At 43.8% G+C, this 25,151-nt stretch overlaps 9 protein-coding genes across 9 annotated transcripts; 7 read left to right on the top strand and 2 right to left on the bottom strand.

Annotated features, from left to right (window-relative positions):
- Positions 1-3,886: 3,886 nt before the first annotated feature.
- O0I10_000606 (uncharacterized protein) lies at positions 3,887-5,062 on the top strand (the record flags this gene model as incomplete). Its single annotated transcript, XM_058480715.1, has 3 exons — positions 3,887-4,518; positions 4,591-4,888; positions 4,949-5,062. 3 exons carry the CDS (start codon positions 3,887-3,889, stop codon positions 5,060-5,062), a joined length of 1,044 nt encoding a protein of 347 aa, XP_058348279.1.
- Positions 5,063-5,289: 227 nt separating this feature from the next.
- O0I10_000605 (uncharacterized protein) lies at positions 5,290-7,765 on the top strand (the record flags this gene model as incomplete). The annotated part of the gene is made up of 4 exons (XM_058480714.1): positions 5,290-5,320; positions 5,417-5,484; positions 5,556-5,582; positions 5,735-7,765. The coding sequence occupies 4 exons, from the start codon at positions 5,290-5,292 to the stop codon at positions 7,763-7,765; spliced, it is 2,157 nt and encodes a 718-aa protein (XP_058348278.1).
- Positions 7,766-8,385: 620 nt separating this feature from the next.
- On the top strand, positions 8,386-10,368 carry O0I10_000604 (uncharacterized protein; the record flags this gene model as incomplete). The annotated part of the gene is made up of 8 exons (XM_058480713.1): positions 8,386-8,551; positions 8,617-8,738; positions 8,830-8,910; positions 8,965-9,069; positions 9,158-9,477; positions 9,536-9,663; positions 9,732-9,933; positions 10,005-10,368. 8 exons carry the CDS (start codon positions 8,386-8,388, stop codon positions 10,366-10,368), a joined length of 1,488 nt encoding a protein of 495 aa, XP_058348277.1.
- A 201-nt stretch (positions 10,369-10,569) lies between these two features.
- Positions 10,570-11,821, bottom strand: O0I10_000603 (uncharacterized protein; the record flags this gene model as incomplete). Its single annotated transcript, XM_058480712.1, has 4 exons — positions 10,570-10,745; positions 10,806-10,889; positions 10,951-11,674; positions 11,789-11,821. 4 exons carry the CDS (start codon positions 11,819-11,821, stop codon positions 10,570-10,572), a joined length of 1,017 nt encoding a protein of 338 aa, XP_058348276.1.
- Positions 11,822-13,544: 1,723 nt separating this feature from the next.
- Positions 13,545-14,171, top strand: O0I10_000602 (uncharacterized protein; the record flags this gene model as incomplete). Its single annotated transcript, XM_058480711.1, has 4 exons — positions 13,545-13,547; positions 13,607-13,713; positions 13,786-13,856; positions 13,912-14,171. 4 exons carry the CDS (start codon positions 13,545-13,547, stop codon positions 14,169-14,171), a joined length of 441 nt encoding a protein of 146 aa, XP_058348275.1.
- Positions 14,172-16,368: 2,197 nt separating this feature from the next.
- O0I10_000601 (uncharacterized protein) lies at positions 16,369-17,244 on the top strand (the record flags this gene model as incomplete). The annotated part of the gene is made up of 5 exons (XM_058480710.1): positions 16,369-16,477; positions 16,549-16,607; positions 16,674-16,792; positions 16,863-16,998; positions 17,077-17,244. The coding sequence occupies 5 exons, from the start codon at positions 16,369-16,371 to the stop codon at positions 17,242-17,244; spliced, it is 591 nt and encodes a 196-aa protein (XP_058348274.1).
- Positions 17,245-17,536: 292 nt separating this feature from the next.
- Positions 17,537-18,601, top strand: O0I10_000600 (uncharacterized protein; the record flags this gene model as incomplete). The annotated part of the gene is made up of 2 exons (XM_058480709.1): positions 17,537-18,459; positions 18,529-18,601. 2 exons carry the CDS (start codon positions 17,537-17,539, stop codon positions 18,599-18,601), a joined length of 996 nt encoding a protein of 331 aa, XP_058348273.1.
- A 161-nt stretch (positions 18,602-18,762) lies between these two features.
- Positions 18,763-19,014, bottom strand: O0I10_000599 (uncharacterized protein; the record flags this gene model as incomplete). Its single annotated transcript, XM_058480708.1, has 1 exon — positions 18,763-19,014. One exon carries the CDS (start codon positions 19,012-19,014, stop codon positions 18,763-18,765), a length of 252 nt encoding a protein of 83 aa, XP_058348272.1.
- A 2,152-nt stretch (positions 19,015-21,166) lies between these two features.
- On the top strand, positions 21,167-25,028 carry O0I10_000598 (uncharacterized protein; the record flags this gene model as incomplete). Its single annotated transcript, XM_058480707.1, has 11 exons — positions 21,167-21,250; positions 21,376-21,437; positions 21,513-21,662; positions 21,726-21,870; positions 21,922-22,212; positions 22,269-22,415; positions 22,509-23,205; positions 23,280-23,699; positions 23,760-23,935; positions 23,997-24,357; positions 24,421-25,028. 11 exons carry the CDS (start codon positions 21,167-21,169, stop codon positions 25,026-25,028), a joined length of 3,141 nt encoding a protein of 1,046 aa, XP_058348271.1.
- Positions 25,029-25,151: the final 123 nt, after the last annotated feature.

The raw sequence follows: 25,151 nt of genomic DNA, 5'->3' as shown, positions 1-25,151 counted from the left end.
TTGTGTAACTCAGCTACTTTGCATGACTGGAAGGATGGAAGGATGATCCTGTATACTGTTGACAAAAGCCCGTACATTGCCAGCTAACAGCCATTTCTTCACAATAGCCACTGTTGTCCACTCTATGACATGTGAGCGATTCTCCTGCTTCAGACATTCATTTCCATGATTGGATTATGTTGATCCGAGTTGATTTGACTGAGCTACGGTCAAAGAGGGATTACATCAATCCACACATCTAACCATGCTCTATGTTGCTCAACTGAAGTAACCTTGTATGAGCGTAGCTCAGCCGAATCAACTCGGATCAACATAATCCAATCATGGAAATGAATGTCTGAAGCAGGAGAATCGCTCACATGTCATAGAGTGGACAACAGTGGCTATTGTGAAGAAATGGCTGTTAGCTCGCAATGTATGGGATATTGTCAATAGTATACAGTATCATCCTTCCATCCTTCTAGTCAGGCAAAGTGCTGAGTTACACAAAGAGGTCCCTCTGCATCTTTTGCTCTGCCAGGGTCCACCTACTTGACAATGAACAAAGACCACTCTTCATATAACATCACGCTTACAAACATAAAGGTGCCTGTATCTCCGAACTTTACAATGAAACGTGGGGTTTTGAATAGAGCAATGTGCTCGGCTTGGCCAACTGCACCTTGGGTGAAAGTTTCACGATCAAGCTTGCCAATCCCAGATTTCGCAATGTCGCTACCAGCCAAACTGGATCCGGGGGTCGACCTCTTCGACGACGACGACCAAAAAAATATTTTTTGGGCTAGTTGAGACATTGAACGTGAAACTTTCACCCAAGGTGCTGTTGGCCAAGCCGAGCACATTGCTCTAATAAAAACCCCACGTTTCATTGTAAAGTACGGAGATACAGGCGTCTTTATGTTTTACCTATGCTGTAAGCGTGATGGAGTTGCTTTTTCCTAGTGGATGGTGTCGTCTGCATTAACGGAAAGATGAAGAGCTGAGTGAAATGGCACGTGGTGGTTACACAGACACGTCCTTGATAGGTTGCTACACAAACGGATGATGACGATGATTGCCTTTTGTGAAGGTACGTAAGTAAACAGCATCCAATAATGAAGGTGTGTCAAGGTATGTATCACATTTGCATGTAGAAGAAAGTCGAGCTGCATAAACCAATTTGTATATGTAAAAAGATACATATACATATTGAATGAGTCACTCATCCTGAAACTCAATGGAGGGATCTCTTCACTTTTTCTCTTCTCAAGCTCATCCCACTTCCCACTCCTCCTTATTGTATCACAAAAGCCATGTACTTCTTGCATGACCGATAACCGGACCACCTTTATTATTCCATCTTCGAAGCAATAGTATGTAATCCACAAGCTAGCAACCTCCAACAAGCGTGTAATAAATAAACAATGCTTTATTTCATCTAGCTATCTTGCTATGTACTGTACATTGCCACCACCATCCTCGTAGTCGTCCTCCGTCATCATTCGTACTCGTACTCGTCACCAGTCGTCAATCTCATCCGTCATACCAACATCCAAAAACACACAAGTTGAAAAGAATGGGATCTTGCAGGCTTCCTTTTGAATCTCGTTGTCGTCATCATTGTCATTGTTGTAGATGGGGTGATCATCGTAATCGTCATTGTTGTGAATGTGGTAATCATCGTAATCGTCGTCTCTATAAGTAAAAAGCAGGCAAGTTAGACCATCTGGTACCGGAATGATGACGATTTGGTATACCGTTAGGCGATCCTCTCCAAGGAAGAAAGCAAATCAGAAGGAATTCACAAACCAAATCACCACCATACGAGCAACGTCGGGCGATCCCTTGTTCTTGAGAAACCACTGCACGAATCACGCAAGGTCAGTTCGATCCATGGCAAGGAAGGACATCACTTACGTAGAGTCCAGGCTCATAGGTATCCTCATTCATCCTCTCCTCCTCTCCAAAGAAAGAATGACCCCCAATCCTTCCAATCATTTCCCACCTCATGAAAAGAAATCCTCAAGGGAAAGAACGAGCCTATCACGAGAAGAGCGTGTTGGTTCAACACATTCACGGCCGAGCTGTTGCAAATCCCCTTTTACCTCAACACGGTGACCATGCTCTTCCAAAAAACCCATTGTCATCGACCCATCAACTCAACGCAGGCCTATAGAGCCCTGAACGCATTCCAAGAAGCTTTTCCAGCGCGCTTGGCTAGTGCAGAGCGATGCAGCGGCCACTTGATACAGGCTGGGACTTGAACCCAAAGAGATGATGATGCCCCAAGTTGCATTTGCCTGACCAAAGAAACCTATTCAATTCGTTATTAGCACACACACATACAATAAACGCCCTTTTTCATTGATTGTTTCATTGCACTTGCCTTTTCCACATTCATAAAGACGCGTTGTTGGTGGTTACTGGAAACCGAAAACGATGGTGTAGTAGTGTTGTTGAGCCGAAACAAAACGCCAAACCAGCCAACGTCTTGAAACCAAACTTGCCCTCTATACAAGCTAACACGTCAATGGAACCAGTTCGGCTGCAACATTGGACTTTGAATGTACCTGTTGACACCAAGCATAGAACGGGATAGCAACGAACAAGAGGAAGCAACGATATCGCCATGGCAACCACCAACCACCAACCACGCTCATTCCTCAGCACCTGGACACACTCACTCCCTGACAATGCAGGTTCAGAACTATGTTAATGCCTCACAAACAACAAGAGCACTCTTTTATAATACATTACCTTAATCGTGATGTCATGAATGGGATAAAAGCAGAGGAGGGAGAAAGAAAAGAGAAAGCGTTGTCTCAAGTCGTGGAGCTACCGTCCCCAAGTTTAAATCCCCCTACTGCTATTACACTGAGGCCACTCCACCCATCATGATCGATCACCCTCACGATAGACAATAGGTACACGTAAATAAAAGAAATGATCCTCATGTATAGCAAAATGGTGTGTGCTATTTTACTCTTTATATGATAATGATGATCCAACAACAGCCATTGCCTTAGTGCCAGGTTAGCTCAAATCAAGGAAGTTCAATGATGGGCATGCTGGGTTGGAGCAGGAGAATCATTCACATACAATGAATGGGTAACAGTTTCAAATAGGGGCAAGTGACTATCAGCTGGCAGATTATGAGCTTGAATCTACTTATATCATGCATTGATGTGTTCGCTGCTGTGAACATTTTTGCTTCAGGGAAGCTGATTACAGAGATAACCTCCTATGCTAAGTATTGATAAAGCAAAGGGTTGAACAGGTTCCTGTGAGAATGATGAGTAATACTACAAAAGCGTAAATGGGGATGCATAAACGTGCAAGTTTATTGTAAGGTCATTACTCGTGCATAGGGTAGTGTTAAGCCATTCAACGATCAATCAAGATTTACGAGTGAAGCGAGCAACCAGGGCCACTAGTCTAATAATTATGCAATCCTGCTAATCAGATATCTTCATTTGATTTACAGCTCAGCATAGCACGCACTAACCCATTGGCCCAGGGTGATGGGAATTTGTTGTGCAGCGCGAGACCGAGAAAGGGATTAAGGAACAAGCTAATTCCCGAGGAGAGAAAGTGACCACATGTGCACATGAAAGAAGGCACCGCATCAGCTTACATAAACTCTCTCACACTATCCATTTGATGGGCTGATTACCGGTGGCGTGCTTCTCGCCGTTCAAAAATTTTCCATGAGCACTGGATTGATTGGAAGAAGCACACTTTTTGCGGAGTCTCTAAGCTCAGCAACACAAATCGCCAGGGAACAGCAAAATCGCCAGACCCTTTTTCTTTTTTTTCCAATCCATCCATTTATACCACCATTCGCATAGACATTACGCACAATCAAAAGTCCAAGTGTGCCAACCACATCATTGACATTACCATTACAATGAATGAATACATGTACCCCACAGACAACAAGATGCTCTTGTACCAGCACAACAATAACCAATTTCCCACATCACCTTCAAGCAACAACACTACCTCACCACAACAACAAAATCCATTACTCTTTCAACAATTCAATACGGCATCCTCTGATATGACGTTGCTTTCAGACAACTGGAGCGGGATGAATGTGATGACCACCAACCCAGTCTCATGCAACCTTCAGGATGTGCTCTTGTACTATCGTTCACAGCCTGAACTATTACGCCTTATATTAATGAGCAAAGTGGAGGAGGATAAACGAAGGACAGAGGAAGCCCGGCTACGAGCTAAGGAGTTAGATGTCTTATTACTCCAAGAACAACAACAGCTGATGACAATGGCGTCGGCAGCTGGTATTGGTAGTGCTGGTTTCGATGGTACCACAACCAATGCCTCGGGTCACCTACCAGACCAGCAACAATATCGAGAAGCTTCTCCACCTTGTCATCCTTATGATATAACACCCCAAGAGCAACAACAACAACAACCATCATTGGACGATTATGCACAGCGTTCTTTTTCTTCTCCCAGCAACTCATCATCAACCGCATCCACACCAAGCACATCATTAATGTCTGTAGCAGCAGCAGGGTAAGTGACTATTTTGTGTGTAACCACAACATTGCCAAATCCCATATCTGATGATGCGTGTATGTGCTATAGATATCCCCCAACACCAGGGAAATGTGAACCAGTGAACACATTATCACCAACAGATTCCTTTCCTCAGCCATCATCACCACCATCATCCACCTCTGTAACAACACAACAGCAACCTCCTCCTTCTCAACAACACCAACGACCCATTCGACGTCGACGTGAGATGCAAGCGATTACCAAAATTGTCGAGACCCGTGAGTATCCTTATGTGGATGGCTTCTTTTGGAAGAACAATGGGAATACGGTACAGAAAAAGACAGGGAACAAGAGTATCTATTACAAGTGCTCAAACAGTGGCAAGGTATGTAATGTAAAGTGTCTTGGAGGTAGTGAATGGTAGCTGATACTTAAAAACGATTAGGGATGTCCTGTGAATAAGACAGTGTCATGGAAGGAAAATGGCGAATTCCTAATCAAGTATCGTGGAGAACATCTACCCGACTGTGGCAAGGTCCAAAGGATTGTAGATGTATGAATGTGCACGCATGTGAGAAAACTTGCTATTGCCCGATGATCGTTTATTGGCTGTGGGTGGTCATTCCCTCGTCCTTTCTTTCCCCTCTCACTCTCACTCTCGCACGAGATATCATTTTACCACGCCATCCTCTTCCTCCTCCTCCTTCTTCTTCTCCTTTCCTTGTTTGTATATAGCATCTCTTTTACCCACACCCAGCAAATACACATTGTACCATACGTCTTCCAATGTTTGCCACACTAGAGCTACCAGTACGAGGTATACAAATATATCCAACATTTGCATGAATTTGGTTCCTTGTCCTTTTCTCTACCACCACCTCACAACACTTTTTTTTCTCTAATGTCGGTCTAGATGACTGTCGACACAAGCGACTCAAAGTTGGTAGGGCATGTGTCCCCTGTAGAATGAAGAAGATCAAGGCAAGTAATGCGTGGAGTTTGGTTTTATTTTCTCACGATCCCAAAGCTCATCGATGAGGTCTCCATTGCAGTGTGATGGCAAGCAACCCTGTATGCAGGTAATACACCCTTGTTGTGCAACTGCTATCTCGGTACACAATGTTCGATTGCTGAGCCCTATGTATTCTTTTCTTACTAGTGCAAAGGTTTGGGCAATCATCGAATCGATGCATGGGCAACAAGGTTTACTCATTGATATATAGCTCGGCAGAGACAATGCGCATACGCCAAGAATACGGATGAAACATACATCAAGCTTGATCCTGTCGAAAGTAGTGATGCATGCCTTCAAGAAGTAGCCGAGCGTGCTCAGGAACAACAACGTCGCTATGCAACAACATCGTTCATGCCCACCACCACCACCACCACAAGCACTCCGACAACAATGCCCGATCAAGCCTTGATGGATGAGGATACTGCATTGTTTGCATCAACAAGCAACAATGGGATACGACATGGCGGTGAGCAGCAACAACAACCTCCAGCAGCAAACACACGCCCTGACAAGATGATTGAGCAATTGACGGAGGAGCTTGTGAATTTGACATTGCAGAGTGAAGGAGGAGGGTCATCAACAGCGGTTACAAATCAAAAGGGTGATGGATCCGATATCAATGGGACATCCACAGTAGTGAAAAGTGATCAAGTGACACCATGGCAACATTATGGATCATTAGTGCGTTGGTCTCCCGAGCCGAGTTTACCATCCAGCTACTGTATATCGATTGACATGCCAACGCGTGATATCCAGGAACGATTGCTGCACATTTTCTTCACTCATTGTCATCCTGCCATACTACCAACATTTTCACGTCGCATGTTTTTTGATCAATTACATGTCAAGGGTCCACTGATCACCCCCTTGTTGCTCAATGTCATGTACGCTTATGCCGCCAAACATCTCTCGGATACATCAACAACAATACCCAATTCACGCCTTCAAGCAGATGCATTCTTTTCACGAGCTCGTCAATTGGTGGATGATTTCTTGGATGTACCTCGTGTCAGCACAGTCATTGCACTCCTATACATGACAACTTTTGAAGGTACAAGTGGAACTCGTTGGTCGCATACACGAGCTTGGATGTATTGTGGGATGGCAGTGCGCATGTGCTTGGATCTTGGATTACACACGACACATTACAGCAGCCAAATGTCATTGTTCGATATCGAGTTACGTAAACGAGTACTATGGACATGCTATGTGATGGATAAATGGGCAAGTGGAATGGCTGAGCGACCATGGATGTTGCGTGCACAGGATTTGGTGCTTGAGTTTCCAGCTCCAATGCCAGAGGATGATCCACAAGAGGTTACAGTACTCAACAGCTTTATTGCACTTTGCCGGTTATCAATGTTGACTGAGAAGGTGGCCGAATTCTTTTCTGACACTGCACGACACAGCGAATGGACGATGCAAGATGAGGCTGAGATATTACATTTTCTTGGTGAACTCGATCGATGGCGTGAGGAGACGACTCAATCATCATCTTCTTCTCCCTTGTCGCTTGTTCATTTGCTTGGATACGATTTGGAACTATCACTCGTCTTGTGTTGTCGATATCAGCCTGCTTTTACAGAAAGACGCCGATCATTAACACACACTGTGACACAGCTCGTGTCGCTCATTCTACAACAACAACCCAAAATGTCAACACTCGTTCCATTTTCATTATTGGCATTTTCCGCTTTATTTGCAGCTTTGGCCCACGCCACTGATCCAGCCCTTCGTGTAGCAAGCGATATCCAATTTCAGTTTCAATCTTGTTTACACCATGTGCGTAGGCTCCTTGCCAACAGCACGACCTCCATCACTGGTCATGATAGCTATTCCGGCACGAACATTCGCAATGATCTTGTGCGTTTAATCGATATTACTTTACGTACGCCGACATCCAATATTGGATCAACAAGTAGTAGTAGTACTACTAGTAATAGCCATGCCACAACCACCATTGCATCTCTCCTGACATCCTCCTCACCTTCCTTATCTCCTGTACCACAAGCAGCATCCACGTCATCGTCAAGATCCTTTGAGTCGTCAAGAGCAGCCAGGGCAGCAGCTGCAGCTATCGGTGCTGTTGGCACACCAGCCTTTGGATCCTATCGTATGATGGATGAGCCTGCCGATTATACATTCGAATTGATTTCAGTGGCAGATGAATGGGCTCGATCGGTCGTATATCCTCCTCCTCCACCCACTACATCATCATCATCACTTCATCAACAACAACAGCAATAAACAAGCATAGATTGGGTTAACAATAGATAATACATTTCAGTTGCATCATGCATGTAATATACCTACAACTCTCAAATTGGAAATCTATATCCTTTGACCCCCTTTATTCACCCTCATATCGACCTCGGGACATCTATAAAGTGTTGTTGCACCACATAAAACCTTCCTTCTTCTCGGTGTATGAATGTATGATGTGCATCGCCTATCCTCCTTTTGTTGTGTTCCATCACACCACAGAATAAATGGATGGTGTGTCAAATAGGGAGAATGGATCGGCAGACAATATAAAAGATGAAAGATGCCCAAATAAAGTAAAGCATCAGGTCGTCACGGTAACGTTGTTTCCATCATTATCATTATCATGAAAGGAGAATTGGAGTATATATATATAAGCGCACCACATGTGCAAATGGAGGGCCAACAAGAGAGAGAACGAGAATAGACCGATCATTTTTGCTCTCCTCCTCTTCCTCCGTTCTCCTGTTCACAAGAAAAAGAAAAGACTTTCCGACAGCATTCGATCTCAAAATCATCTACGTTCCTTTTCCCTTTCATTATTGCTTATAAAGCACGAGCACACGTAATCCAAAAGTAGCAGCAGACACACAAGGATGATTATTATGACAACACCACCACTACTACTTGTTCATTGCTTACTGGCGGTGTTTCTTGCCCTAACTGTAACAGCGGCTTCCAATGACTCAAAGAGTACCACCACTACCACCACCAACCACAAGCATGGTCATGGGGATAAAGCACTTACAGGACGCTTCATTCATGTCACGGGTACAAACAATAACAAAGCTGCAATCGATCTTAGCACTTACATGGCACTATCATGTTGTATACAGATTTCCACTTGGACGAAGATTACAAGGAAGGCTCAAGTGACAAAGAATTATGTCATCGAGGCAAAGGAGATGCAGGTGTCTATGGTGCTGTTAAGACTGATTGTGATTCCTCCCCAGAATTGGTAAGTGAATCACTTTGGCAATAGACCCGATCCATCCGATTATTGCTCACCTTTTACGAACGCTTGGGCCACCACCTTGTGTACCCATTAGATCCGCATGACATTTGACTTCATTCGCAACAAAATTGGCGACGTTGATTTCGTCATTTACACAGGTGACTCTGCACGACATGTAGGTTGTTGCCAAACAAAACCTTGCAACATCGTTACTAAAGAATAATAATAGGATCGTGATGATGATTTCCCTCGTACCAAGAAACAAGTCGTATCGGCTCAAGAAGCCATTGTAAAGCATTTTACAGATACATTTGACACCGACAAGATCAAAGTGGTATGCATTGTGATGGCTAAACCCCCCACCCCTGGGACCCAGGAACAACAATTATGCAGAAAAATTGACTCAACATTTGCATATATAGCTTCCCGTAATAGGAAACAATGATGTGATTGATCACAACCAATGCGGCGCTAATGATGATGACTTTAAAGTCATTCAAAACATTTGGAAGCCCTTGGGTCTCAATACGACGGATGACTTTGAATACGGAGGCTACCTTGTTGAAGATGTGGTGCCTGGCAAGATTCGTACTATCCACACCAACACGTTGTTGTTCTACAAGGATAATGATGCAATCAAGGATGACTGTGACAAAAAAGGAAGCGTGGGCGCTAATCATATTAAATGGATTAAGCAAGTCCTCGATGATTCTCGCAAGCAAGGCTACAGTGTTTACATCTTGTACGTCTCTGCTGCCATTCCCCCATGCCTTGTTACTCACTCATCTCACTCACCATAGAGCACACATTCCTCCAACAAGCAAAAAGGACAAGCCATACTACACATCTGCATGCACGGAAGAGTACTTTACTTTACTCGGCGAATACGAGGATGTCATTGCAGCCCACTTTGCAGGCCATTACAATAGTAAGTATCATATCGATGCTTGATGCTAAAGATCCAAATTTGCTCACACAACACAACACCTTGCTTAGATGACATTCTCAGTGCCATGGTTAAGAAGCATGGAAAATACGAACAAGTCAGCGCATTGGCCAAAAAGAAAAAGAAGAAACAATTCAAAAAGATGGATCTGGAGCATAGCAATTTCATTACGCCCCTCTTCAATACGCCATCCGTCATTCCCACTTTCAACCCAAGTATCCGTGTTTTCGAATATGACACGGAAGGCAAGGAGTAAGTACCAATGAGCCAACTTTGAGTTGAGGTTTCAGCCCTATTCAACAAACACGCATGTCTCATCATAGGTATCCTGTCGGAACAATCCGAGACTGGTGGCAGTATTATCTTGATCTCCAAGGCACCGATAACGGAAGATCTAAAGATGTGGAATATGAGCTCGAGTATCAAGCATCCGAACTCTTTAACGTTGATCATTTTGATGGAGCTGGTATCCAAAAAGTGTTTGGCCGTATGAAAGAGGATGAAGACTTGCATGAAGAATACATCGAGCATGCCACTGTTAGTACTAGCAAGGATAAGAAGAAGGATAAGAAGAAGCACAAGCATAAGGATGATGATGAAGATAATGATGACGACGATGATGATGAGGATGAGGAAGATGAAGATGAAGACGAAGATGAAGACGATGACGACGAAGACGAAGACTAGATAATTCATGGTTGGTGCTCACCTACGTAGACGATGCACATATCCTGTATACTTTTAACATCATCCTTTCACTGAAATTGTTCCTTATCCACGAGTAATAAATCACATGCATTGCTTTTATCCAACAATTTAATTTACAACAAAGGTGTTGATGCTTCTACCCTTTTAATGTACGGTATCTAATATTCATGTGCAACTGCTTTACAACTTTTCAGTCATCTCGGGGACAGCTTGGAACAAATCAGCCTCCAAACCATAATCAGCAACCTGGAAGATAGGGGCATCACCATCCTTGTTGATAGCAACGATGGTCTTGGAATCCTTCATACCAGCCAAGTGTTGAATGGCACCAGAGATACCAACAGCAATGTAAAGTTCTATGATATGACCCATAAGATCTCCAATCCAATCCTTCCATATGTAATACCATCACTTACCAGGGGCAACAATCTTGCCAGTTTGACCAACTTGGAGGGAGTTATCGACGAAACCAGCATCGACAGCAGCACGGGAAGCACCAACTAAAAAGATCCACCCTTATCAGTACATAATCCCTTTCCTCTTATCTGCATAATACAATACCTGCTGCACCCATCTTGTCAGCCAAATCGTACAACAACTTGAAGTTTTCACCATTCTTCATACCACGACCACCGCTAATGACACGGCTGGCAGTAGCAAGATCGGGACGATCACTCTTTTGGATTTCTTCACCGAGCCATTCAGTAAGGTTGGCCTTGGGGGCTTCAGGAGCAGCTTCAACGCTACCATTACCACCTTCAACAGCAGCAGCCTCAAAAGCAGTACCACGGACGGTGACAATCTTGATAGGATCGGAGGACTTTACGGTGGCAATGGCGTTACCAGCATAGATGGGGCGTACAAAAGTATCTTCACCTTCGACAGCAGTGATATCAGAGACAGGGGCCACATCAAGCAAAGCAGCGACACGAGGCATAACGTTCTTGCCAACAGCGGTATGGCCAGCAAACAAGTGAGTAAAGTTGTACTTTTTCTGGATCTCGGCAACAAGAGGAGCGATATCCTCGGGCAAGTTCTTGCTGTAGGCAGCATCGGCAGCGGTCAAGACCTTGTTGACACCAGCGCACTTGGCAACAGCTTGAGCAACAGCATCATCACCACCAGCAACCAAAGCGGTCACTTCACCACCAAGCTTGGATGCGGCTGTCAATGCATTCAAAGTAGCACCACTGATCTTGCCATCCTTGTGTTCAACCACCAACAATGTATTGGCACCGTTGGCACCAGTCGCATAGAAGCGAGAGAGCGTAGCAGCATGTCGGGTCTATATACATACATACACATAAACGCGTGGGAAAAACCGATAGTATCAGCATGGGCTATGACATGCAAAACCTCCTTCCTTCATTTCCTCCATTGCATTCCTCATGATACTCACCTTGAGAGCGATACGTGCAGAGTTGGCCAACATGGTTTAATGTGTCGAAATTGGAAAACAGAGAAAGAGGAAAGAGATAAAAAGAGAAGAAGGGGTACAAGATAGGCACAATCAATCCACCCCGCTCTTAGTCTTTGCCAGCCTCTAAGCTCCTGGCAGCCCGATGATTGGAAATCAACGTCACCTCACCCATTCCATTTTCACATGGTGTATCACTCTTTTCCCAAGGTGTATCTGACAGGGGTTGTTCTTGTTCCCAACCATTGGATCATGCTTATATAACATAGTCAACTTTTATTGACATGAAAATAGGATAATTGCCAATTCATAATGTAACTGAGATAATAATACAGCCCATGATTGAAGCAAGATCATAGATCTTTTGCTTTGCTGTCCATCGGGTGATCGGCCAATGAAATCTTTATGCTGATTAACCCAACTCTCGCGTGTCATCCCGAATGCTTCCTCACTCATCATTAGTAACAAATTGCCCACAGCTCCATGTCATTGTAGTTGGGTGTGATGATAATGATGTTGCTTGTTCCATATTCAATCGATGCAAGATCCCTTACTTTGCAAACACGGGTAGATGTTGCATTGATGCTTATTATTCAATCATCATAATAATGCCATCATCAGCCATCACAACCATTAACGTGTGGCATGGATATCGTCAATGAAATTATGAGGGTTTATGATCAGCATAAAAGGTCCAAAAATGATAATGAGCCAGGGCAGAAAACCTGGTGAATGTTTTTCCCCACGCTCTTCCGAGTGAGGCGACGTTCCGCCTGGTGGTTTCAAGGTTCCACAAACCCATGCATCACAATTTTCATGCACCACATCTAATCTTCATCATGTTGCTTAATGCTGTATAGCTATCAACATTATTGCACTATGTGTGTGTATACCTTTATGCATGATCAATGTGCCGGTCGCCCTATGAGATGGGGTATTCATGTTGTAGCATGCAAAAGATCAGCTTTTTGAGTAAAGGGAGGCGTGTACAGACGAGCCATTATGTCGTCAACAAGTAATACTGCATAATGAGGATGGCTTGACTTGTATGTAGTTGTAGCTCTTTGTGATTACCAATTCACATAGAAAATTAAGGATCATTATGAGATGACTTCAGGGTCAACGACCACAAAGATGGATGTTATTGAGTTAGTTAGCTGAAACTTTACCGCCCACTCTATCATAGTCGACAAGTGTAATGTAGTCTTGGACCTTTATCAGGCACTAGATTTCGAGTCAAAGTACATACGTTGTTTTTCAATTACTAGACGATTACTTAATGCCGCCGCAATTTCATTGTTCATCCACCTTCTTGTTATGGTGCTCGATAAACTTTGTCCATTCCAGTAACATCATCATATCATTGTGCAGCGCGAAACCAGCGTTCAGCAGCATGCGCTGTTATGAAAGTGATTAGCTAAACTTTTATTATAAATGAGAGTGAGATTACAATTGACTATTGCTAGTGTGTGGTCCTTTTACATCCCAAATGAGCTTCATTACCACCATCAACGCAACAAGCAAAGAAAGTTCACTTCAACATTCGCATGTTAATAAATGAAGCTGTGATGGATTATGTGTGCCAGGTTCTTTTGAATATTCCATAAGGTCTATTTGGGAGCGGTGTAAATGTGGAGGCACTGGTGGCAAGTATAGAATCTCCGAATCAGGCGCTAAAAGGAGCGAGAATGCATGCTTTTGTCTTTTTCTACGTCTTGTTTCCCTTTCCTTTTGATCAATGGTAAGTTTTCCTACTCCCAGGGTGATAGTAGGGCCATGGATTAACTCTCAACCTTATAGGGTAAACGAAAAGTGAAAAGAAAAGCTCCCAAGAAGCTCAAGGAGAAGCTGGACAGCCAATTCAACTGTTTATTCTGCAACCACGAAAAGGCTATTGAATGCAAAATGTAAGGAAGAGGGGAGATGACGGATTTCGACATTGGAATACGGTGGATCTTATAGTGCTTTTCCTTGTCTAGTGATCAATCGAACAAGGTCGGCCACTTGACTTGCAAGATCTGCGACGTGTCATGGCAATGCAATATTTCATGTACGGATCAACGAAAAGAAGGGGAGGGAAAGACGATATTGATGATATGGTATAGATCTTGACGAGCCTGTGGATGTATATGCAGCTTGGATTGATGCTTGTGAGGATGTGAACAAGAGTAAACGAGAAGCCAAAGCGAGAGAACGTGAGCGAGAACGTGAACGAGTTCGAGATCTTGGTGATGCGAATGATGAACCAGCAATACGAAGAGCAGCACCTGCAGCAGCACCTGTATCTACCTCCTCGGAACCTGTCTTTGCGAATGATGGCCTGGATCCATTTGATGATGACGACGAGGATGATGAAGACTATTAGGTTTTGCACGCTCCCCCCGTGACAATGTATCACCCATTTCTGTTTATCTATTCGCTTACATGTACATATCAAACTTTTTCTCCATTGATCTGGTTGTCATGAAAATATCTCTTTGTGTGTGTGCATGTGTGATGGTGGAAGTGAAAAGTGATGAGGGGTATCAACTACCAACTTATATGATACACGTGATCGCAACACCCGATGGCAACGCTTTGGTTGCTATGATGCACTAAAACACCAATGCTTTCGTCATCCCTTTTCCCATAACAACATCACTCTGGTACTCTCTTTTTTTTAAACATAGCTGTCAGAGACTTAAATACACCAACCAAATAAGTTGTTTCTTTTATAGCAAGTTTCATGAAATGGAAAGAAGCTCGTCGAGCGAGGATTTCAATTACATAGTGAATGTTTCGATTGCATGTAGGGATTGTGACACTTGCATGTTCGCAAAAGGCATAAAAGCCGGCCACGGACTTGATACATAAAAAAGAAAAAAGGTTGTTGTGCACCCTAACAAAGCGGTTAATTGGCATATTCTAAGTTGCTAAGAAGGCGAATCTTACCAATGGTCTGAAATGCAAATATGCCATCCAGCTTGTATTCTTGGATAGCCGATTGGGAGAATGGCGCCAGTGTGTACATAGAAGTACTGAAAGGATAATAATCGGTCGTCTTCGCCGCTTTGATTTCGCCGAAGTATGTGGGAAAGCCATGTTGATAATGAGCGCATGTGTCTACTACGTAGTCTGATCGTTCTTGCATGATTTTGTTTGCTTGTGCTGTTTGAGCTATTATATAGTGATGAGCTTAAGAAAGCTTTTCTGATGGATTGTGGTGGTACCTGTGCGCACTTTTTGAGGGGCTTTCAATTGCGAATGACCATTGCATCAATGGATGTACAAATGATGATGTGAGATGACCTTCTGACAATGGTTGTAAGTCGATGTCTTTCCATGAGGGAATCCTTGTTAGCAGTAGAGAAAATGAAAAAGATAAGAAATAGGAAATGCATGCCTGAAATCACTTACAGCGACTCTATGGCGCGAATGGCGTTTCGTTGTCTTCCTTGCGCACTTGCGATTATCGCCATTCCGGAATGACTAAAGGACAACGCCTGAGGATTGCAAAAATGCATGCACGTAATATATAATTACAACATGGATATCTTTTATAGACATGATGACGCTGATGTCATTTGTTTTTTCTTGAAAGATTATACGACCAAGGAAGCCGTTATGGCAACTCCATGCGGGCTGTAGTCAATTGTGCCACCTAATTCAAATTTTTGAAGATGTATCTTGAGGAGGTAGCTACATCAAAAGGGATGTGAGGCATGTGCACCACTAAGCGAGACGACTAGGTTTTACCTTAAAGAACTACCACAATGACAACAATGAAGATCAAACTAGGATAACAATGAAAGGCTAAAGATTATCACATATAAGTACATGATCGCTCACAAAGAGGGCTACCCGCCATGGCACTCACATCAACTTGGACTTTGGAGGCGTCAGCAATCAAAGAGTGACATGATGGAAAGAAAGAGATGTATTGGAGAAAAGCGGTGGGCGACAACATTCATCTTGTTTATATCTGCTTGGTGGGCGTGGGTAGTTCTGTGACCACAAACATGGAGAAAAGAGTGATAGAATGGCTTGTTGGGAATGGTGATGAGCTGATAAATGATTGGGGACCTTCACTAATGATATGGATGAGGAGCCTTGGTGTGATGCATAAATCAGGATTTGAGATGAACGAGGTGGTAACATCCATCATCCCGCAATGGCAATAATGACATTGATCTACTATCACAAACCACTTGCTGTGCTCTAACTCTTTGGAAAAGACATAGGAACGACTACACGTGATCACTCATCACCAATGGCAATGCATTGTTCAATGATTATTGCATCACCAATTTATTCGTAATCCCTTTTTCCCAGTCAACATTATCCCCTCACACTCGTTTAGACTTGAACATGTAATGGTAATTGTGGATGGAAATGGCTTGGAAGAATCGTAGAAAGGATGGTGGGTTGTCATGGCATCCAGCAAGGCCTAGGCGACGGTTGTCAATTCCAAATACGGCAGCCAATCAAAGGGGTGTGTGTTGTGTGTCTAAATTAAACCACGCGTCTTTGTGCCAGCTTACTGCACTTGTTTCTCCCCCTTTTTTCCTTCCTATCTATCCACAATGACCTACTTTGACACTTTGAAGCGTTCCTACACTGACGTCGACATCGCTGAGGGTATCAACACACAGCAGTTCCTCGAGGCAACCGAAGGCGTTGTCAAGCTTTTTGGTATGCTTTAAGCTCATCATGACCTTGAATGAGGAGACAACAAGTAGCTCATCAAATACCTCTTTTTATAGATTTGCTCGGCTCTACTGCCTTCTCTGTTGTCCAAAGTGACATGAACGGCAACATCAAGGTTTGACATTGTCATCTGTTGAAACCGTGTGGTCACGGAGGGAGCTGACTGGGATATGGAACATAGAAAATTCAAGATAGATTGCTCAAGGATCCTATCAACAGCAGCACTTTGGAAGGTTTGATGGCCGCTGAGGCACCCGAGAAGAAGCGTGTCGCCACTGAAGGTCTTTTGTGGTTGAGCCGGTAATGTATAAAAAAGTCATTGTCGTCGTTAGTGTGTGTGGCAAATCAACTCAATGATCGATGTCTCTAGTGGTCTCGATTTTACTGCTCAAGCACTCCGTCGTAGCATTGAGAACCCCGCTGAGGAGCTCAACGTATCATTCACCAAGGCCTATGAAGCTACTCTTAGAAAGCACCACAGCATGATGGTTCGACCTGTTTTTTCGGTAAGGAGAGAAAAGGATAGAGGAGGAGGATGGGAGGGGGGAAGGGTCATCGAAGAGGTACTGATGGCAATTATGTAGCTTGCCATGAAGGCCTGCCCTTACCGCAAGGACTTTTATGAAAAGATCGGTGCTGTGACAGATGCCGCTCTCGAGCTCATGAAGAGTTGGTTGGCTGCTTTAGAAAATATCATTGCCAAGATCAATGCTGTGTTCGCTGCTCATCCCGAGTACATCAAGGGCATGTAAATAATGATTCTTTCGTTTCCCTTTTCTTTATTATCGTCGTTTTGCTTTTATAAAATTGAAGGAATATGGTTTCCAATCAAGCAAGGTACATCCTCAAGGGATTTGGATAGGGAAGATGGGCTTTATTAGCGTGTTGTATAATCAAATACTTGGAGGGTGGATGAGGGCCTAAAATGGGTCATTGATCATGTTACAGTACAGGATAGAACATGCTGTGTAACGTTAACTATATACATCGTGTCTTCCGAAACGCGACGTGAGGTACAAGCTGCAGTCTTCTTCCTTGCACGAAATGTCATTCTCCATTGCACCTGGCAAGACTTCCAAGTCGAAACCACTTCCTCCTGCGCTGTATCCTATTCGTGGCTTCCTGCATTTGGCCAACCATCCACGAGCTATCGGCGGTCCCATTTTGACTTCGGCCATCAAAGCAAGCGTGTTGAGTATTCTCGTCATCGCCCCACTCGTAAAGTATGGCTTTGCTCCTCACTCGCGTCTCTTATCGAAGCTGTTCCAGGAACTGAAACCTGAAGGCAAACTCAACTGGCTTGTGGGAACTGGGTCTGCAGCTACTGCCAGTATCTTTATGCTCGTAGAAGCATTTGCTGTCATGGGTGCTGCCAACGAGCACTTTGTTGGATCAGTCAAGGATCGATTCTTTGACGCTATTCTTCAAGAACGTGATGGATTGCCACCCAAGAAGGACAAGAAGAAGAATGATGGTGGTGATGAGAAGGAGTCTATCAATATTCCAAGTGCTCAAGAGGTCGTGAATTCTTTGAATGTCGCTGTTGATGAAGCCAAAAAGAGCGTGAATGATGCCATGGATGATGCCAAGAAGAATATGCCTCAAACGCTTGAAGAAGTCCAGGTCAAGGCCCATCACTTTTTATCCCCTGTCAACATCATGGCACTCAACGCCCAAAACGACAATTCATGGGGCATGTTCTTCCTCAGACCCACTTTGTTCATCGTCACGCTTCCACTCAATCTTATCCCTTTTGTCGGTCCATTCACCTTTGTCAACATCCAAGCATTGCAAAAGGGTGGTGCTACCCACAAGCGATACTTTGATCTTTACAATTGGTCTCCCAAACGTCGACAAAAGCGCATCGAGCAAGGTTTTTGGCAATATCAGCAATTTGGATTGGTGGCTACAGCATTGGAAATGATCCCATTTGCAGGCTTTGTGTTTTCTTACACCAACCACATCGGGTAAGTACATATGGGTGGAGACATGCATATGCAACAACAACTCATTGACATGTTGATTTCATTGACTAGTGCTGCTATGTGGCTCATGGATCTCAAGGAAAGTAACACTTTGGAGAGTGGCAAGTTTTTCAAGATCTTCTAGTTGCATCATCATCTTTTGCTTGTGAATGTAAATATATCTTTATAATACAATATTGGAAAAAGGAAATCAAAGGTGTATATGGAGGGTTGATTCTATCGCGATTGTATGGTACAAAAAGGGGCATCGAGACAAAGAAAATGGGAGGCGAATTATTATATCGATTACCACTTGCTGCGTTCCCAGCGGCTATCGTACTTTTGATTCAAAGCCATAAGCTTGACTTGTTCTCCAGCCTTGATTTCTTGCCATGGGTAAGGGTTATGCTTGTGGTCCCAGCAGACATCAGGAGCACGGGATTGTTTGACAGTCATAAAGACGGCACCTCCAAGGGCAGTACCAAGAATGGCAATCAAAGGAGCAACTTCAGGCTTGAAGATGGATTTTCTGAAAAAGTGGCCGACAGTGTTATGCATTGTTGTTGTGTATGTATGATTTGATAATGAATATTGTTTTCTCACCAGATATTCTTGCTTATATACTACTTACATCCATGGAAAGTAAATATCGAACGACTGTTTCAAAAAGAAAAAAACGAATCACACCACCTTGTGGGCTGACAATTTTCATTTTCCATCGTTCCATATCCGTGCGTGCTCCCAAATCAACCAACCACAGCCCATCCCGCAGGTGAGGCTCAGCTTGATCCATGCTCACCACACACACACATACACACGCACATCTTCATATTCGGGTTGAACCAGTTCTTGGTCCATGGACGACTTTACTTTATTCCGATAAGAATCATGCCACCCTTTTCAAGATAACCTCTGAACGCATACACAACTTTTTCTTTTCCATACATGGAATATGGCGATGTTCCATAAGAAAGTTTCATCTGATTCTGGATAACGACCCAAAGTGAGTCAAGGACGTCTTGGTGTTTTCTTTTTTTTTTTTTCACAATAGCCATGAAGGCATCCCACATACACCCGAATAAAATCCATATCTTGATTGTCCAATAATCATGAGCGTAACAAATCTTGGCGTATGTAGGCTGCCACGCTGCTTTAATATCAGAGTTTGTGCTAAGAGCACATCCATAATAGAGTACATGCTAGCTTTTTATACATACGCTCTATCAAAACATAAAGTTGTTATCCTTTGCTCATCATATGACATGTCAATGTGCTTATCACCAAGAGATTCATGTCATTAGTACACGCCATTTGTTGCGAACGGCGTGCTCAATTTGGATGTCTCACATTGCATGATTCATCATTGACAGCGTAGTTGAGGAGCATGGGTCTTTAATGATTGAGCTTAAGGAGGCAATGCAATAAGGGATCAATCAGCTTGTAAAGCGTAGTGCATCAAGCCAACACGTTTCCAGACATGGTTAGAATGGGTCCTTTTTGCATTAATTGTGGTGGACATCAAAGATGAAGAATGTGCTATGTATGCTTTCTCCACTAGTGCGTCGTCGCGCTGTGTTGGTGGCAAGATGTTTTTTTAATATCGCATGTCTTATGAAAGATGATGTGATCCCAATGAAAGTAGGTGCGTCACTCTAGAATATGAATGAAACCCTGGGGATGGCATTATCAAGCACATGATATCACGGGTAATGAACAATGGTTTTAATGGCACGTGGATAAGATTTTGTGATCATGGTACACAAAGAGCATTTCAGAGTTGTTGTGTAATACAAAGAATAGTGTGAAAAAGAGAGAGCGAGCGAGCGTGTATGTGATGGATTGCAATCCTCCCTTAAAGATGAGGAGAACCCACGTTTCGTTTTTGGGTGAGATGCATACTCCTAAGAGAAAGAAGCAGAGAGAGCATATGTCAAGGGCCAGATGTTTATATGTACGCATATAGGTTTTAATGCTCTCATATCCTAATCCAAATAGAGAGGAGGCGGAGAATGGGCCAGAATCAACCAATGTCTGCTCGACGACGTTGAACCAACAAAAGTAGATTTTTTCGCTTGGGTCGTGTCAAAAGGAGAGAGGCACATACAACACACACATAACACACACACACACATACACACATACACAGCCTTTTCTTTACTTCCTCTACGGAACAGATACCACGCACTTCACAAGGTAATTGTCCATACAAGACAATGCCACCGATCTCTGGTTTATTCTTCAATGCGATCAATCTCTCTTTATGTCACTCTGTCTTTGAACAGCTCCCCATTGACTCTTTTATTGCAACCAACTACACCCATTTGATCGTATTGTGGAATTGCTAGTGAAGGAGGCTAGTCATTGGAGGGAATGGAGAGTGGGTGAGGGGGGTGAATCGAAATCGTGAATGGGCTTGTGTATAGTGTTTCCAAGGTGGGGGATATGTCTATATACATGTTCTACTGACCCGACTGCTGTACACACACGCACATTTACAATATCTCCGTCATTTCTCTCACACGTACCCTTTTCTCTCCCCCATTTTTCTTATACAGGCCAGCCATCCAACCCAAGCGTTCTATCTATCTACTTACAAGTGTATCAGGCTCTCCTAACAACCCCACCATTCATACTATCACCGCTACCACTACTACGACTATCACAACTCCTTGACCACGACGGCCGTTTCAGCTAGGATTTCTTTTCCTTTATGGCCGCGGATATCTCGGATAAGGCTATCGGCCCAACAACGGAAAAGCTTTCAAGTACCACCCCAAATGGTGATGATGGCTCGGTAAGTAAAATTGCTGGTTTTTGGGGGGTGGGAGGAAAAGAGTAGAATGAATTCTCTTGTTGGGGGTCATATTACAACATTGTGTGGCAAACTAGCTTACCACAACGAGAGGGGCCTTTTTTTAGGGGGATGGAATGACTCGGACTTTACGGATGCATGCGGAACACGATAGGCAGCAACGACTCGAGTATGTTTTATACATCATCAACAACCCACATGACAATGAAACTTATATATATATACACACAACAACTACCTATAGTTGCCTTACTCAGCATCGCGATCGATTACTTCGGGAATTATTCATCTTATCCAATCAACACACCAACGATGACCAATTCCTTGCGTTCATGGAAAATGGAGAAAAGCTCGACAATGAAAAGTTGAATCTTTTTCTTGAACAACACAAGCCGTAAGTCATCCATCAGCAGCCATAATAGACAACATTCATCCTCATACATAGACATGTACATAGTGCGACAACCAATGATCAAGTATCATCCGCCGACAAACAACGAATGGCAAGACGTGTACCTCCTCCACCAGAACGCATGGTTACTCGTGGTGTCAGTGGTGCTATTCGTCATCGGAGCGTTGGTGAGATTTTATCAGGCTTGGATGTAAGTGCATATCCATCATCCCCCGATTAGGATGCTAATGTCATATTACAGCACAATGGATCTCGCAAGGAAAAGAGAAGTAGTGGTGGTGATGCTTCAGGCTTGATGATAAAGGCACGACGACCAGCACAACAACAACGAGCTCTCGCTTTGGCAGTATCACGACGACCTGATTCACGCAATTATCCACCACAAACCTACAATGGCGTCAAATTGCATGATTTATCATCGGAGAAAGAGGCACGCTTGGATCTCTTTGCATGGCAACTTCATGCGAATGCACATCCATTACACAAAGCAGTCCAAACAGCGCGTAAAACGGTTACATCACATGATTGGATGGTAAGAATGCATTCAACGACTCTTTTTACATGGATGCTGATATGAGTGCATAATAGCTTGCATGGGATGAGCTTCGATCGATCGAGACAGTGCAAAAGATTGAAGAGCTGAAAAAGAAAAACAAGTGGAGTTTGAGACAACTCAAGCGTCACAAGACCTTGCCTCGATCCAAGACGCATTGGGATATTATGTTGGATGAAATGGTGCGATATGGGGATGGGTTGGGATCATTTGGGTGTGCATGTGCCGTGTTTTCTTGTGTGCGTGTGTGTGCTGATATATATCTTGTTTGTTAGAAATGGATGCGTACCGATTTTAAAGAAGAACGCAAATGGAAAGTGGCAATGGCATATACCATTTCAAGGGCTGTGATGGATTGGCATTGGGCTGAGGACAAGTCAACTGTTTGTGTGAAAACGCGTCGTCCACCACCACCATTACAACATGATCAACAAGACGAAACGTTGAATTTATTCGATCGTGCACCATCCCCTGATATGAGTGATTTAGTCGATGCCAACGTATCAAAGATGAATATCGAACCATCACAACCTACGCTACCTACACCACCACAACAACAATCAACAACCTCTGAAAATGATCCTATGGCTGTTGAACCATCATCACTTCCGCAACCCATCATCCAAGCTTATCGTACAGCCATTCGCGACCTTGATCCCAACATTCCTGTTTACACGCTTCCTATCGAAGATCTCGGTTGCTTTGACATTCACACCCTGTTTCCCGATTTACTCGCCTATGAACCTCCCAACATTGGCTGCGATGATCCTTACTTTAATGAGCTCGAATATGGTCGCATCACTGGAATTTCTCAGCTTTCTACTCGAAGGATCGTTATCAAAAAACCAACTCCACCGCTCAGCAGAAAACGCAATATCGATGGTGAGCAGATTGCAATGCCAGAGGATAAGGTTGAACCAGCTTCGTTATTACCACGACATGAACGCTATGATCAATCATTTTTGGTTTCAGGTGAGTGTGCTTTTTTTGGGAGTGTGTATAGGTTGTAGGATGTATGCTCACGCATAGGTATGTTTTTTTCATAGAACTTTTTGCACCACGAAAGATACGAGATACACCAGCAGTACAACCACGAGCACCACCACAACCTGGATCACCACGTCAATCATCCGGCTGGACTGAAGAAGATGATTTGTGCCTTATCAATCAGATCATGCAATTCGGATTCAATTGGGAGCTTATCACCGATACATTTAATGCCGCACGAACTCCCTTTACTGGTGTGACACGATCATCATGGGAATGTCATGAACGATGGAAACAAAATAACCTCACCACATTATCGGGCCAAGTTTCATCAGCACAATTATCAAAGCTTAAGAAGGATGCGAACAGGAAATCTCATCGCCGATTCGACAATGCAAAGAGAAGACAACGGCAATATACTGTATTCGAAGCCATCAAGCAAAGTCAAAAGAAACGTGAAGAGGCACAACGGAGTACGAGTAAGTGTTTTATCTCGAGTATCAATGGAGCCCTTTTTTTTACTCATTGCATTATTATAGCCAACGCACCCGCTCCTCGAAGTACTATTGAGACTCATGGCATGAATTCAAGTGGCCAACGACTTCCATCTGCAATGGAAATGAGTGTACACAAGACACAGCGTGATCGACAAGTAGCACAAATGATCCTAGAGCAACGGCAATTGACTGCAGCTTATGGATTAGGAGGAATACCGGTAAGTATCGTGTTCTCTCTCGATGAATGGATTGTGTTTAATGAATGGGGGTATTTTTTAGGGATTAGCACGTCCTGCACGACCGCCACAAGTACAGCAGCCGGTTAATCGGGCATCAACACCTCAAGCACCTGCAGCTGCTGTTCCTGCTGCTACACCTACCGCTACTAATGCAGCATCAGCTACGCCTCGACCACCACAAATGGCATCTCCAGCAGGTGCTGCACAAGTAAATGGTGTGCCTCAGCTCAATAGATACCCCAGTGCTGCACAATTACAACTCTTGCGACAACAACAAATGATCATGGCTGTTGCACAGGCTCAGGCTCAAGCACAAGCACAAGCACAGGCCCAAGCACAAGCACAAAATGGTGCAGCAGCTGCCAATGGAACACCTGTACAACGATTTCCTCAACAATCAGGTAAAGTAATTGGATCTCTATATATACATTTAGCAGATACACTAACAGCACCTCATTATATAGCACCACCAACAGCCACAGCAGCAGCAGCAGCATCTCCTCAAACCAATGCATCACCTAACAATGCAAATGTCAATATGCAAATGAATCCTTTACTTGTTGCACAACGATTAATGCAAATGGGTTATCCAATGCAGCAATTGCCTCCCGCACAACAAGCACAATTACAGCGATACTTTGCTCAATTACGACCACCGCCTCATGGTGCAACTGCTACGGCTGCCACTGCTGCTAATACAGCTCAACAATCACCTGCACCTGCTGTTCCTCAAGTATCGGCTGGTTCATCCCCAGCAGCAACACCATCCCTTGTGCCAAGCCCAACTCCCGCTCGTAATGTCCCATCTCCCCAACAACTTGCTGCTGCTATGGCTGCCAACAATAATAACAACAACGCCAATCTCTCAGCGGCATTACTTGCAGCTCAACAGCAACAATTCCAAAGACTTCAGCTACAGCATCTACTTCAAATGCAACAAGCTGCAGCTCAACAACAGCAACAACAACAACAGCAGCAGCAGCAGCAACAGCAGCAACCTGTGCCTCAGCAACAACCACCACAACAACAACATCAACAACCATCATCCGAAAATACACGATCACAGGAATAACAACAACACGCATCTCCCTCCACTCACACACACACACACACATAACATTGTATAGCTTTCTCTCTTCCTCCATATATTCACCCCATCTATACATATATCTACCATTCACTCTCTCTCTCTCTC

The sequence above is a fragment of the Lichtheimia ornata genome (genome assembly GCF_029851405.1).
Source record: "Lichtheimia ornata isolate CBS 291.66 chromosome Unknown scaffold00002, whole genome shotgun sequence".
NCBI lineage: Eukaryota > Fungi > Mucoromycota > Mucoromycetes > Mucorales > Lichtheimiaceae > Lichtheimia > Lichtheimia ornata.
Note: the sequence above shows the minus strand (reverse complement) of the source record. Positions and strands in the feature narration are given on the sequence as shown.